This window comes from Pelophylax lessonae, assembly GCF_965119305.1.
Source record: "Pelophylax lessonae genome assembly, chromosome: 3".
Classification (NCBI taxonomy): domain Eukaryota; kingdom Metazoa; phylum Chordata; class Amphibia; order Anura; family Ranidae; genus Pelophylax; species Pelophylax lessonae.
The window spans coordinates 308,853,367-308,868,644 of record NC_138770.1 but is presented as its reverse complement, the minus strand read 5'-3'; the positions used below and the strand labels follow the sequence as shown (position 1 = coordinate 308,868,644).

Here is a 15,278-nt window from a genome sequence, read left to right as displayed (position 1 = left end):
TAGCATCTAGGTTTAAATTGAACAAATTTGGTCATGCTTAACCACTTAAGCCCCGGAAGATTTTACCCCCTTCCTGACCAGGGCCTATTTTGCGATTCGGCACTGCGTGATTTTAACGGACAATTGCGCGGTCGTGCGACGCTGTACCTAAACGTCGTCCTTTTTTTCCCCACAAACAGAGCTTTCTTTTGGTGGTATTTGATCACCTGTGCGATATTTTGATCATGCGCTATGAACAAAAAAAGAGCTTAAATTTTGCAAAAATAACAATATTTTTCACATTTTTTTATATGAAATTCCCCCCAAAAAATGTAAAAATCAAAATATTTTAACATTTTAGGGCAATTTTTTTTTTTACCATATGTTTGGTAAAAAAAAATTGCAAAAAGCGTATTTTGATTGGTTTGCGCAAAAGTTATTGCGTTTACTAACAAAGGGAAAGATTTTTGTCATTTTTGTTGTTTTTTTTTTAACGTGTAATGGTGGCGATCTTCAATTTTTTTTTTTTTGCGGGACTGCGACATTGGGGTGGACAGATCGGACCCTTGATTGACATTTTTGACACTTTTGGGGTTACCAGTGACATTACTACAGTAATCAGTGCTATACACATGCACTGTTACTGTAAAAATGACACTGGCAGGGAAGGAGTTAACTGTATTGGAGAGGGAGGGGTTAAGTGTGTCCTAGGGGCGTGTTTCTAACTGTGATTGGCTGTGGCTTGATGTGTAAGAACAGTGATCAACGGTCCTACATAGTAGAACCGTTTGATCACCATTCTTACACAGGGGAGACTGACAGGCGGCTTTGTTTACATTAGCCGCCTGCCTTTCTCCCGCTGTCACGGACGATCGCGAGTGCCCGGCGGACATCGGGTCCGCCGGGCACACGCGCTGGGGGGTCCGTGACCGAGTGGGAGCGCGCATCCGGCGGCGCAAGCTCGCTCCCAAAACCCTTACAGACTAGCGACGTAGCCCTACGTCGCTTTGGCTGTGAGGGGCTGACTGCCGACATAAATAGTCGTGCGGCAGTCGGCAAGTGGTTAAACAATGAAAATGTATTCTGTTCTACAATTCTGATGTATTTCTTTACATCTGATAGCTCTGATGAGAACATGGCATGAATGGGATGACTAACGCTTACAACACGTTACAATCTGATTGTGTACACACCTTTAGATCTACCAACAACTATGAAGTACAAGGGCTTGCTTGATTGGATACAAATTGATTGAATAGAATAGGTAGGTCCTCATATTACATAGTTTTGGTAAATCTAGGTTGATTGTACAAAGATTGTGTAGTCAGATAATTTGTATGACGGCCCTTGTGCTACAGCCATCTAGTAGAGACAAGTTTGGTCTGAATCTATTGTATAAGAAATATAGTAATATACCGGAGGCTTTATCTACAAATTAAATGTGTAATGTGTAAGGGGCGAGCCAGCTGTAATATGCTCAAGCATTTTCTCCCCAGATCCAACATAAGTGCTTTCGTTTCTAATATTCCTTCTTTGGAAATAAAAAAAAAAAAAGAACCTATTTAAATTTCAATGATTTAAAAATAATGATACTGTTGGAAGAAGGCTCTCTAGTCCATCTTCTCTGTGTCAAGGCTTAGATGGGCATTACTTACTGACTGAGAACACTTAACAAGGAAACATAGAACAATGAATAACAGAACAAATGGACAGCTAACAAGCGATGTAAAAAAAGCAGGATTCTCCCTGGTATGTGTCAAAAGCTTTGTATTAAACAGAGAGGCAGCTTTGGAAAGATAAGTGAACCCAGTAATAGTATTACATTGGCGTCTAATGCGGGTGATTTCACTGCGGAGATGGAACAGGTGGTGTCCTTTGTGTCTGCACAATAAGAACCAACCATCAGCCACACTGGAAGAAGTAGACATCATTCCTGATGGGATTCTGAAGTCATTGCACAAAACCGCAACATTTCACTGCAAAATTCTATTGCTGGACCCATACTTGAGTGTGCAAGTAAATACATTGTATTATAGCTCATATTATGTGATGCATTATTTATATGTTTGCTATAGTTGGCAATAAAGTATGCTTTTTAAATGCATAAAGTTTCATTATAATAATTGAGGAATTCTTCAATGATTTTGCCGACAGCCTGCTGTCTGGACTGTATGATTTTAAGAACAAATTTCTCACTATAGAATTTTTCCCAGCGTATTAGCCCACATTAATCCATCAATTTATTTCAGCTACTAACAACCCCATGGAGGATTTCACTTAAAAGAAAACTCAATTTTCATAAAAAATAAAATTGCTACACAAGCCATTTTGTAATTTAATTTGATTGCAAATTTCAATTTGAATTTCATTCTGAAGTTGCTGTAATTTTCTTGAAATGTAATGCAAAATGGCAACTTGGAAATGTAATTTCCTGTTTACTAAGGTACAAGTCACCCTTTATATACGCCCTGCAATAGAAATTTCATTTTTGGTAAAATACTCTCTAAAGCAGCCCATAGATGGATTCGTTTTTTTTTATTCAACGAGCGGAATGAATGAACGAAGTGACCGGATTCCCCAATGTGGATGGGGGAATCCCCCCTTCTGAGCTATTCTATTCTGACAATGGGGAAGCTTTCCCGCAGTCAGAATATATTGATCAGCGCTGCAGGGTATAGCCTACAGCGCTGACCGAGTGGGGAAAATCTGACAGGGCAATTGTACAGAAGTTGACTAGTAGATTAACTTCTGTACAACCTCCCTGCTCAAACATGGATCGAAATTTGGCCAGTCCCAGCTGAACCGCTCAAATTTCAGTCTATGTACTGTATGTCCGGCTTAAGAATGCAGGTGTTGGAGTATTCCTAAACACTGAAAGTGCACAGGTTGGTTGGGATGGAGATAGACCCTACCATTCAGGAATCAGTCTGGAAACGGCTTGGTGAAACAAACAGAAAAGGTGGGAATCTGCTACAAACATTGATAAAAATTATTTTCAAGTACATTGATCACCCATAGGGGGCTGTTTTTTTTTTTTTTTCCAACAAAAGTGAGGCTACAATTTAGGAGTAATCACATTGCATTTTTCCAGGGACTTCCATGCAACAATGTGATCATACAGGCTATTTTGTGAACCACACCCTTTTGGTTTCAATGGGAATTACCTAATATAGATACATTGTTATGACCACATATTCCGAGATCATCAAAACAGTTCAGTGTTCATGGTGACCTGCATTCAGGACTGCACCCATGTAAAGAAGTCATATGGCTCCTACTAAAACTAACTGGGTTGGGTCCATGAAAGAGCCATCTGTACACAAAACTGTGTAGTGACTACATACCCTAAATATTTGCATGTTAGTATAAAAGTTATCCTATTCCCACAATTCCCTTTTAAAATAGCAATTAACTATTCAGTAAAAAGACTCTGTACTGAGGGCCCCTCTGTCTCTAAATAAGCTGCTGAAGGTCCCTGAAACTTCTCTGCCAGTGAGGGCCCCTCTGTCTCTAAATAAGCTGCTGAAGGTCCCTGAAATTTCTCTGCCAGTGAGGGCCCCTCTGTCTCTAAATAAGCTGCTGAAGGTCCCTGAAATTTCTCTGCCAGTTTTACATTTCTGCAATTTGAAATCTTCACCGGGCTAAGTAAACAACACCACATTTAGTCCTGGTGACGTGCCGCTTTGGTACAGATTGCCTTAATTTTAGGAGGCAAAGAAAAGTGCTACATGCTCTGGTTTCTACTTTTGGCAGGTAGGACAAGAAACTAAAGCCCTTGATATTAAACAATGCGATTAGAGGAGAAGCGTTTTAACCTCAGGCAACGTGGGGGGTTCTTTACTGTTAGGGCTACAAGATTGTGGAATTGTCTACCACAAGAGGTGGTTTCTGCGGGTAGTATGGTGACTTTCAAAAGACTCTTAGACTTACATCTCAAGGATCAGGAGATAAAGGGCTATGTTAGATGATTACAGTCACACACACCTACACAGGTTGAACTGGATGGACTATTGTCTTTATTCAACCTCACCTACTATGTAACTATGTAATTGCTTTGTATACCTAGTCCCGAGTCACTTAGGTCTTTCTCTTAACAGTCACAAATGATAATGTTAAAAATATCACAAACACTTTTTGTTTCGTGCTGTGAAACACAAAACTTTTACTAGTTGTGCTTATAAGCAATGTTTTGTGTTGTTGACCACAGTTTGCAGCAATGTGTGGCAAATAAGTTTATTTATTACTTTTCCCTGAAAGTCGCCATTGACAACATTTGGGATCTCGATTCCTAAAGTGACAAAAACGGGAACTGTGAGAGGTAAGAGGTTCCCATATTACTGCCTGGAAGGATCATAAGTAGAAGGGAACTTCCAAGTTCACATCCTAGTAAACCTGTAATTAGAAGATTCTGGGGGCCAAAAACCAGATCCAGTTCTAGGTAGATCACAATTACTAGAAGTGCTATCTTGTCCAGTGGTAGTATATTTTAATTGCCCTTTTATACATATATACTGTAGTTGCTGACTCGGGGCTAGTGCAGATGGCCTCATCCTTCTATATATCACAGCTCCCTCCTCTTACGTAACTCTTTTCCCTTTTCACTGCTCTCAACATCCAGTCAGTTAGTGCTTCAATGCTCAGCGTGGCTAAACTAATTTCCAAGATGCAGCAGATAAGCAAACACTACACTTTTATTAATGACACCAAATAATAGTCTAATGACCCATTCTCCTTTATATACCCCCAATTCTATTCCTCCTACAAAGACCCTAATTCTGGCTACCTAAACATTGTTAGCATTAGCATTCTAAAATAGCATGCAGCCTGTTTACTTGAATGGTAGCTATATTCCCATAGTCTATATAAGGTATACACACGAATATAAGAATATGTTCACTGTTAAGCAGCTCTTTATATTTTTTAACCATTTAGCAGTAACACGTCTTTCCCTGCCTCCATAGTTGGCTATTCAGCTGAACCATGTACCTCACCTCCATTTTCCTTCACCATTCAGCAGTACCATGCCCCTCGACTCCTTCACCATTTAGCATCACTGTTTGCCCCTCTTCCCTCCATTATATCTATATGTATATGTATTTCATACTGTCACACTATACATTCTTCTGTAAATTCTATACTGCAATGTAAATCCAACCACAGTCTGTTGTTATTCCATAATGCTTTTGGCAATATAAAATGGTGTTTGGAAAGCCTTTTGGTAATATAACCTAATATTTATTAATATGCTCATATATACAAACACATATTTACAGTTATAGACAGTATATTCCACTCACCTGGTGGAAGATGAGGGCCTGAGAGATATAGCCCCAGCTATGGCTTGGGGACAAGTAGTGCAGGCACAGGAGTAGGATTAACATGAAAACTATGCTGGCAGAAGCGTAGATTGGTTGGATGAGGAACATCATGGTGACACATCCCAAAATCCCAAGGATACAGGTGTACCAAGTGAAGTAACGAAATGTTGGCCTGGATATGAGTAGAGGAAAAAACTAAGAGTTTTATTTGTTAGGCTACAGACCATGGTATATTATATCACACTCTGATAATGATGTAACAAATCATTTTCTACACAAATATGTGTAAAACATTGTACCATGCTATGTGTTTATTTTAGATAATGCTGGATGTAAGATTTTGTTAACCACTTGACCTCCGAAAGGTTTTATCCCCTTCATGACAAGACCATTTTTTGCTATTCAGCGCTGTAATAATTTAACTGCCATTTGCACGGTCATGCAACACTGTATGCAAATGAAATGTATATAATTTCATATCATTCACACACATAGAGCTTTCTTTTGGTGGTATTTCATCACCACTTGGTTTTTACTTTTTATATAATGAAAGAAGACCAAAAATTTTGAAAACAATTAATGATATTTTCTACTTTCTGTTATAAAACATATCCAATAAAATCGAATTTCTGTATAAAGTTAGGCCAAAATATATTTTGCTACATGTCACAGGTGCTGGCAGTGATCAGGGCTGTTTTTTGGGGGACACTGGTATAGTTTTGATCTTGATACAGACCCGGACAGACACTATACTAGTAATGGCAGTGATCAACAACCTATAGAGTGACTGTGAAAGTGTGGCGGGCAATCAGGCTCTAACTGACACTGGCTGGGAGGGCTGCTATCTGACTTTAACTGACATCGCTAGTGACACTAAGGCTGGGTTCACACTTACAGCAATTCCTGTGCAGTTCCTGCATCACATGAGAATCACAGACAGTTCATACTGTTCATACTGTGCTTAGCGAGCCTCTGCCGGTGTCAATATAAATCTAAAGACACCCCCATTGCAGAACCCAGAGTGAACTGTGGAATTGGATGGAATCAGATTGCATGGGTCTGTTCACCCATGCAATCTGATTCTAGAGTGTGGACAAAAAAAGGGTCCTGCACTTGTTTAATGCAGATCCACTGGGAATTGAGTACCGTATGGCTCAATGTATGACCCAATTCGCACTGCACTGAAAATGCATTCGATTTGTACAGGAATCCGGTGCGATTCCTGTACAAATGACATGCGATGCTGTACACCGCATTAGTGTGAACCCAGCCTAATGCAGTGACCAGTGATTATACTGTACGCTATCACTGTACTAATGCCACTGGCTGGGTGACAGTGATGATCAGCAGGAATATCAAAGGGTTAATTGTGTGCTGATTTTCCTCACTTACAGGCTGGCTGGTTTTTCTTCCTGATTTCAGCTCTGAGTAGTAAGTGAAATCAGGGAGAATAAACAGCCAAATCTGTGTTGCGTTTACTAAAACAAACAAATCTATGCTGTGATTGGCCACAGCATTCACTAGGTTCACAGCCAAAATCATTAGCTGTGAGCCTGATGACGAATTTGTGCTGTGCCAAACAACAGAATGAGAGGCAGGGGGTACACACCTGCACCTGTAAAACAAGAAGTTCGGCACGACACATGGGCATGTCATGGTGTTCAGGGGAGCCGCCGACCAGCAGTAAAATTACAACTAACCAGTCTGTGAGTGGTTAATTTGTCTTGGATTAGGTTACATTAATTACCATTGTTTACTAGGTCCACCTTATAATGATCTGGAGATCATCCAAAACTTCAAACTCGTTCTTACGTACAATTTGTTAAATCAGAGCAGGTGGTATACTATTATTTTTTTTGGTGACTCCTAGGACCGTGTTATACTAGTGACCCTATTGCTGGCATGAACATACCAGTGACAGGATTGCTAAAATGTGCGAGAAAACACTCACTTAGATGTGCTGCTCCCTTGCTGGTTGGATGAGCGAGACATCACTCCCTAAATGCTGAAAATGGTGCAGAATGTAAGTCGCCATAGACGGAGTCCACTCTCTTTCAGCAAGTCAAGGAGTGACACATACATGCAGGTGATTGTTTTACTGCCCTGCTGTGCCAAGCACAGCTTGTATTACCACCTAGCCGATAGGAAAGAGGCCATAAGGCTCTTGAATATTTTCTAGAATAGGTAGTTAGTGAGCCTGCTGATGGAGATTTCTCTCTAGCAACAAGATTGCAATGCAACATGGGCCTTAGAGGTGCTTATCCTGATCTACTTTGGCAGTGAACTCCATTCTAACTATGTTGTATGAAAGTGGAGACCTGTAATAGGAATTATGCAGGTTGGTGTTGCTGACCGCTCTTTAAAATAACTACTCCGTCTGTTATGCTGATCCAGAAGTTTTCGTATTTCCTAGGTCAATGACATGAAAGGCAGGTTTAGAGCTTCTTTTTGGAATTCATAATTACTTAATCTTGGACCACATCATCATTTGATGTGAAATATTAAGTGGGTCAAATAAATACTAGAGTCCATTAGGAACCTAATAATTCCCCTCTTTTGGGGGCATTCACTCTATTTGCTCCAGTGACCATTGTTACTAGGACTTAAAATGAGAGAAAATCTAACATTTTGAGATATTACTGAATCTGGAAAAGTAGGAAATGTTACAATGTGAACACTTGATCCTTGGGATAGGAAGTATTGGAAAATCTCCCTGTAGTGCTCACCCTCAGAGAGGCCTCTGGAAATAACCCAGGTCATCCTTACATGCTCAGAGGCTGTCAGGCTTAGATACCAGTTCCAGAGCACACTGACAAAATTCAATCTCAGTATAGGGGTGTCTTTTTGAAGATTTATTCCAGCACTTGAACACAGGTGAACAGAGGGGTGAGGGTGCTGGTCACTCCAAAGCACACACAGGCATCAAAGGACAGACTGTTGGGCAAAGTTCCTCAGTAGCAACCCCAAGTATTTAATATTGCTGGATGTGCAGGGGACAGCCAGCTAGTCATAGACTATGCAAGAGCAGTCACAGCCCCTGTAGCCACTCTGGCATCTTATGCCTCGTACACAAGCAACGATTATCGGCCGACAGATCGTCCGACTTTTGTCCAGGGTGGTGTTTTGTTGGTTGGAATGTGCCTAGACTGCACACAAATTTTTACGGCCAACAAAAATCTACTTTAGAAGTGATGTCATGTGCTGCTTTACTTTCCGTGTGTTTTTTCTTCTCTGAGCATGCCCAGTCTTGCTCATCAGATTTTTGTAAAAATAAATAACCGCGCTAAGCCTAGGAGACAAGCAGCAGCTGTAGTGGGAGTCACTATATAGGATATGTAAAGGGAGAGCTGCGCTAGACTGATATAATAAATAAGCTAGAGCAAACCAGCATATAATGTAGGTGTAAACCCAAATCACAGTAAACCAGCATATATAACATCAGCAGGACCAACAATATTCATAGGCTAGATGTCATGCAGGCATAAGGTAAACATAAAGTCCATCAAACATAAAGTCCAAAATAGGAAAGTAGTAGAGGGGTGTCCAGTGTAGAAACGGAGATCTAACACCACCTTAGCGTGCCAAAATCCACATACGGTGCCGCATGCATAGAGCTCACATCAAGCTTACCAGAGCTCAAAGGATAATGAGCATAATAGACATTCCATCCACTAATGGGCTGACTGGTATCAGGGATGCCTCGCCGTACTGCTGCCACTGGATCACTGGGCGGACCGCCCCAAGTAGATATACTAGCCCCTCAGCGTTCGGGCCGGAGCTGTTGGAAAAATGACTTTTATGTGCTTAAAGGCCAGATCTTTCTTCAAGACTTGCTGTATCCATGATCTGAGTCCCTGACCAGAATCACCTGATCCGTGCAGGAAGATGACAGAAGCCGTGTGTTTCCCGGCTGGAGACACCTCATCAGATTTTTGTCTGCCGAAATCTGTACTGACTGACAGAAAATCGGCCGTTGTGTTGACGGCCAACAAAAATTTTATAGCCTGCACACCAGATTTTTTTAGGCCGAAAAGTCGGAGTCGGTTGTCGGAAGCATCATACTAACAAGCCGAAAATCAGCCGATCGGACGTTGGCCAATAATAGATGCGTGTGTACGAGGCATTAGATACCAGTTCCAGAGCACACTGACAATATTCAAGCTCAGTATAGGGTGTCTTTTTAAAGATTAATTGCAGCACTTGAACACAGGTGAACAGAGGGATGAGGGTGCTGGTCACTCCAAAGCACACACAGGCATCAGAGGACAGACTCTTGGGCAAAGTTCCTCAGTAGCAACCCCAAGTATTTATTATTGCTGGATGTGCAGGGGACAGCCAGCTAGTCATAGACTATGCAAGAGCAGTCACAGCCCCTGTAGCAACTCTGGCATCTAACTCTCAAAGCACAGACACACCTGGAGCCCTAGGCAAATGATTCTACTCACAATGCCCAGAGACAGCTCCCGACCAGCTTTTCATGGACACCCTTCTGTGAAAGGGGTCCTTTTCCAGCCCAGCTTCTCAAGATAGCGTCCTCCAGCAAATCCTCCTCAATCCAGGCTTCCCCAGACAAGCTCATGCTTAGGCCCAACAGCTCTTCAGTATCACAGGCTACCTCCAAGGGGCACAGACCCCAGGAGAAGAGAGCTCTGAACAGACCCTCCAAAACATTTACCCTCTCCTTATAGCCACACCTTCTAGGTGCTCCCTCCTAGGGATTGGCTGAGATCAAATAAATATTCATTGTTCAACTATTGATCCTCCTATTCTCTTTCTGGAAGTTTCTTACACAGGCAGAAAAGAGCAATCAATCCACAGGTTTATGGATAGATCTGACTAGACCTAGAAAACAGATTGTGGCTCAGCTGAATACAGCAGAGCCATTAACTAAATGTATCCGAACCTAGGTCAAGGTACTACATCCCCAAAGAGCTTTAGATACATTTTAATTCATTGCTCCAGTGTACATCCCAAACAGTGGTGAATTTTCAGTGTTTGATTAGCATCTCCTTTATACCTAAATATGACTGATTGGATTGTCTTTTATATGGATTTCAGAATTTGACTTCATCTTTCTGCTACACTCTGCAGCTCATGGAACTCAATAGGTATGCAAAGAGAAGACTAAATCCCACCAATATTAAAAAAGAAAAGCGATTCATAAAACAGTTTTACTGTAGAGGAAATACTAGCTTTTCAATGAATATTAACATACAGAGCACAGGGAATAAACAAATAAGACATAGACAGAATGATGAATAGGTCTCTGAATGACAGGGAGGTCCTAATCTGTACAAACAGCTAACATTTTCTATAAATAATGACATACCATCAATGCAGTGAAAATACGGACAATTCCAGCAAACAATGCAAACACATATATGAAAAAAGCTTTGCATACATTTCTGGAAAGAGATAAATACAAAACTAGATTCAAGTACATCAATGGCCTCAATAAGAAGCCGACCACAGCATGCATTTTTCTTGCAATAAGTAATAATACTGCACTTCACACCGAGTCTGATAATAAAACCTTCATTTGCATATTTTAGCACCAACAGCGCTCGCAATAATCCCATGATTATATAATTAAGACTCATCTTTAAATCTGTTCTTTTCCCCCACTCTTTTGAGAAATTCAGATACTATTTGACCCTTCTATCTACTCTCAGTCCGCTTGCTGACTCTAAAAGGAGAATCAGCCTTGAGAAAAATGCTTCATCATTGGCCATTTTAAGACATTTTTTTGCAGTATCTCCTCCATGAAACATGTCAACCTGCAACAGAATTTGAATGCATGTTCTGTGCCATGATAATTGGTAGTATATCAATTAAACTGGTCAATCACAGTAAGGCTGGGTATAGACAGTTAGCTTTTATACATTAATCCAGCTGGCTTAAAGGACAAGTTCACCTTTTGAAACATGTTACACCCATATTCAGGATGAAACATGTAACATGTCACAAACGCAATGGCCCCCGCATCCCACTCAAGCCCTGTTTTCACAGTGAGTGGGGGATCTTCTCCCCCTGCTCGCTGTTACAATCTAAAAAAAATGCAGCCGCCCAGCTGCATCATCCATTCACAGTGTTCTGTGAATGGCAAAACTACAAGTCCCAACAGCCTTTGCGATTCTCAATGAACTACCAGGGTTCTGTTGATAGCTCTAGGTAGTTCACTGAGCTTCCTGTCAGGCCCTTCTTCCCATCAACATGGGGACAAGGCGCTATAGGAGGGCGCATAGCCCCCCTGCCCCAAAGCACCCCCACCATGTTGAGGGCATATGGCCTGATAAGGTTCAGGAGGGGGGGGGGGGGGTTGCTCGCTTGTCCCCTCCCATTCCTGACCAGCCAGGCTGCATGTTCGGATAAGGGTCTGATATCGATTTTTGGGGGACCCCACGCCATTTTTTTTTAATATTGGAGTGGGGTTCCCCTTTTAAAACCCATTCCAGACCCAAAGGGCCTGGTATGCATTGGGGAAGGATCCCATGCCAATTTTTCCCAGGATAGGGACTACTCTGTGCAAAAACATTTTGCAGAGAAGGTAAGTATATTGTGTTTGTTTTTTTTTTTTTTCATTTTGACTTTAATATTACTAATAGTCTTCAGCCTATTGTGATCCCATTAATGTGTAATCTACATAGTTTGTACATCTGCCCCTATGTTCTATAACAGGTATGATTTTTCTTTCATGATTTTGATCATGCATCATAAAATCTCCAATTGAATTATTATCTTTTGTGTTAGGAATGTATGTCTTTAGTTTAAAACAGGTGGCATTGGCAGTGTAGAGGTTAAGAGATCGTAGCTCATCCCAGCCAGGATTACCTGCACTTTTCAATCAGCAAGCAAGGTTCAAGCTATGGGTGATAGATTGCCAGAGCTTTTATGAGTTGTATCTCCTGTAGTTCTCACCTGTCCATAATCAAGTCTATAGTGGGGCAAGCTCCTGCATAAGCTTTTCCTGCTGGGAATACATGTCGAGACAAGCCATTGCCAAGGAAGACCCAGGAAATGATGGTACAAAAAAAGTCAAGGTTTCCCTCGTTAATTAGGTGAAGTGTTACTCAGATTGTATTACGACGAAATGAAAAAGTACCAAAAACACGATGAGGCTGGATTCACACTTCTGCATTACAACAATGCCTGGTAATGTATGTGATAAGCATTGCTGTGCCATTCCTTTTGAATGCCACCCTAATGCCATAAGGCAATGCACCTACATTGTAGCATGCCACAATGTGCAATAGTGCATTGCCATGTATCACAAAAAAAAAGTCACATGCATTTTTAATTAGGTCAGGGTGCATTGACAGCCCATTGATTTTCAACAGGCTGCCTAAATGCAGCACAAATTAAAGTGTTTGTAAACCTAAAAATAAAAAAAGCTTTACCCTGTCTCTTTATGGTATGGATTTCTATGTGCTTTTTCATATTATTACTGTTTTCATGCCTGCTGCTTTTCTCACTAGCTGGTTGATCCTGCCTGTGCCCCTCCTGCTGATAGTAAACTGACCACGCTAAGCATGGCAGCTTATCCATGATAGCGAGGTCAGTTTACATCCTCTGTTATCCCACTGTTAGATACAGGCAGACTGTCCCTCTTGATAAAGGAAAAGGAATTGGCAGCACTCTAGGTTGAGTCAAAATCCAGATTTATTGACTGGACATCCAAATATGACAATCGTGACAAGGTAGACGCGTTTCACACACTGGCAATCCCAGTCAGTGTGTGAAACGCGTCTACCTTGTCACGATTGTCATATTTGGATGTCCAGTCAATAAATCTGGATTTTGACTCAACCTGGAGTGCTGCCAATTCCTTTTCCTTTATCAAGTTTTCACGGAGGCGAGCCGGGGCATGCACCGGTGTGAGTCATCAAGCGATTACACCACCTTGAGCAGTGAGTTCTTGTCTCTTCAGACTGTCCCTCTTGCCTAACCAATGGCGGCTTCTTCAGCCAACCATTCTGCTCCTCCCATTGTGAAACCTTGGTAACAAGGATGCTTGGCGGCAATAGACCCTTCCTATAATGACGTGGTGCCCCGCTCTGAATGCCCACCTGAAGAACTCTGGCATGAACAGTGATCACGTGACCTGCATGTTTTCCTTTTTCTTATTTTTAATATACAGATGGATTTATAAACAGAATATATATATGTGCTTAAAAATGCGTATGCGATATCTAAACTTTACAAATACCTTAACTCTAAACATTATGTGTATTAATGCACCACAAGGATGCAAATGGGCTCCTAAGATACTTATTTTCAGCTATATTCTAGATAAATTACCATTTTTGTATTTTAATCCCAGTTCTGTTTTTGGGGATTTTATCTCCTGAACATTAGTGTCACTAATGGTTATGTAAGCTGCAATAATAGGAAGTATAAGACCAGAAGCAAATATTGTACCACCAGCCAGCACTAAAACTTAAGTAAAAAAAGGCATAATTACTATCAAAATGTTAGTGGCTAACTAAAAATATTTAAAATGCAGGATTAAATAAAACACAAGTTATGCACGAGAATGAATCACCATCGTGTTAAAAGCAATGAAAATGATGTGGCACAGAGTGAGACAGCACTTCTACAAACCAGACCAAATGTATGGAACATACTAAAGTGCTTGTAGTTAAAATGGAATGAAATAGGAAAATTTGACCCAATAGAGTGGCATAGGCTGGCACAAGGGACTGCAAAATCAATTATAAACACCCCTCTGATAGAGGCCAATTACAAAGTACTAATGCAATGGTACATGGTCCCTGCTAGAATTGCCCAATGGGCACCGGGAGCCTACCCCTGTGTTTTCGAGGGTGCGGCCAAGAGGGAACAGCGTATCGTGTCCAAAAGCACGTTGATTCTGGATCCGAATCTTTAATTTTATCTATTCTCTCACGGGAACGAATCTGATTAAGTTCCCACAACAGGCACTCCACATCTCCAAGACCCACCCAACGCCTAAAATCTTTTTATTTTTACTGCAGTCAGAATAATGATCGCAAGATCCTGGAAATCCCTAATGCTGTCTTTTGACCTCTTAAAGAACAAGTTATCCTGGATAATGATAAACAAACGCCTCTCTGCCATCCTGCAGGACAAGCTTCCCCATTTTGAAAAAAACCTGGATTCCATACCTAAAGGAATCAACCTCGTCAGATCTGAGGCTACCCTCTTAATGCCCCAGGAGGCGCTCACTGTCTCTTTCCCCTTCCTTCTTTCTTTATCTCCTCCCTTTTCCTTTTCTTCTCATTTTCCTCATCATTGGTGTCAGTGGGAGGAATAGTGCCCCATCATTGGTATCAATGAGAGGAATAGTGCCTCATCATTGGTATCAGTGAGAGGAATACTGCCTCATCATTGGTGTCAGTGGGAGGAATAGTGCCCCATCATTGGTATCAGTGAGAGGAATAGTGCCCCATCATTGGTGTCAGTGAGAGGAATAGTGCTTCATTATTGGTATCAGTGAGAGGAATAGTGCCCCATCATTGGTGTCAGTGAGAGGAATACTGCCTCATCATTGGTGTTGTGGGAGGAATACTGCCCCATCATTGGTATCAATGAGAGGAATAGTGCCTCATCATTGGTATCAGTGAGAGGAATAGTGCCTCATCATTGGTATCAGTGAGAGGAATAGTGCCCCATCATTGGTGTCAGTGAGAGGAATACTGCCCCATCATTGGTATTGTGGGAGGAATAGTGCCCCATCATTGGTGTCAGTGAGAGGAATAGTGCCCCATCATTGGTGTTGGGGGAGTAATAGTGCCCCGTCAGGGGTGTTGTGGGAGGAATACTGCCTCATCATTGGTGTTGTGGGAGGAATAGTGCCCCATCATTGGTGTTGTGGGAGGAATACTGCCCGCCCCATCATTGGTGTTGTGGGAGGAATACTACCCCATTAATAAAAGTACATAATAGTGCCTCACCTGTGGAATCCATGGAACAAATAATCACCTATCGTTGGTGTCAGTGGAA

General features: G+C 41.5%; 1 protein-coding gene across 1 annotated transcript in view; it reads right to left on the bottom strand.

Moving 5' to 3' along the window:
• LOC309549061 (solute carrier family 12 member 9-like) overlaps nucleotides 1–15,278 on the bottom strand; it is a 338,830-nt gene that overhangs the window by 43,085 nt on the left and 280,467 nt on the right. The window contains exon 10 of the mRNA XM_082249029.1: nucleotides 5,277–5,469. Within this exon, the coding sequence (XP_082105155.1) occupies nucleotides 5,277–5,469 (193 nt within the window). The remainder of the gene's footprint in view (nucleotides 1–5,276; nucleotides 5,470–15,278) is intronic.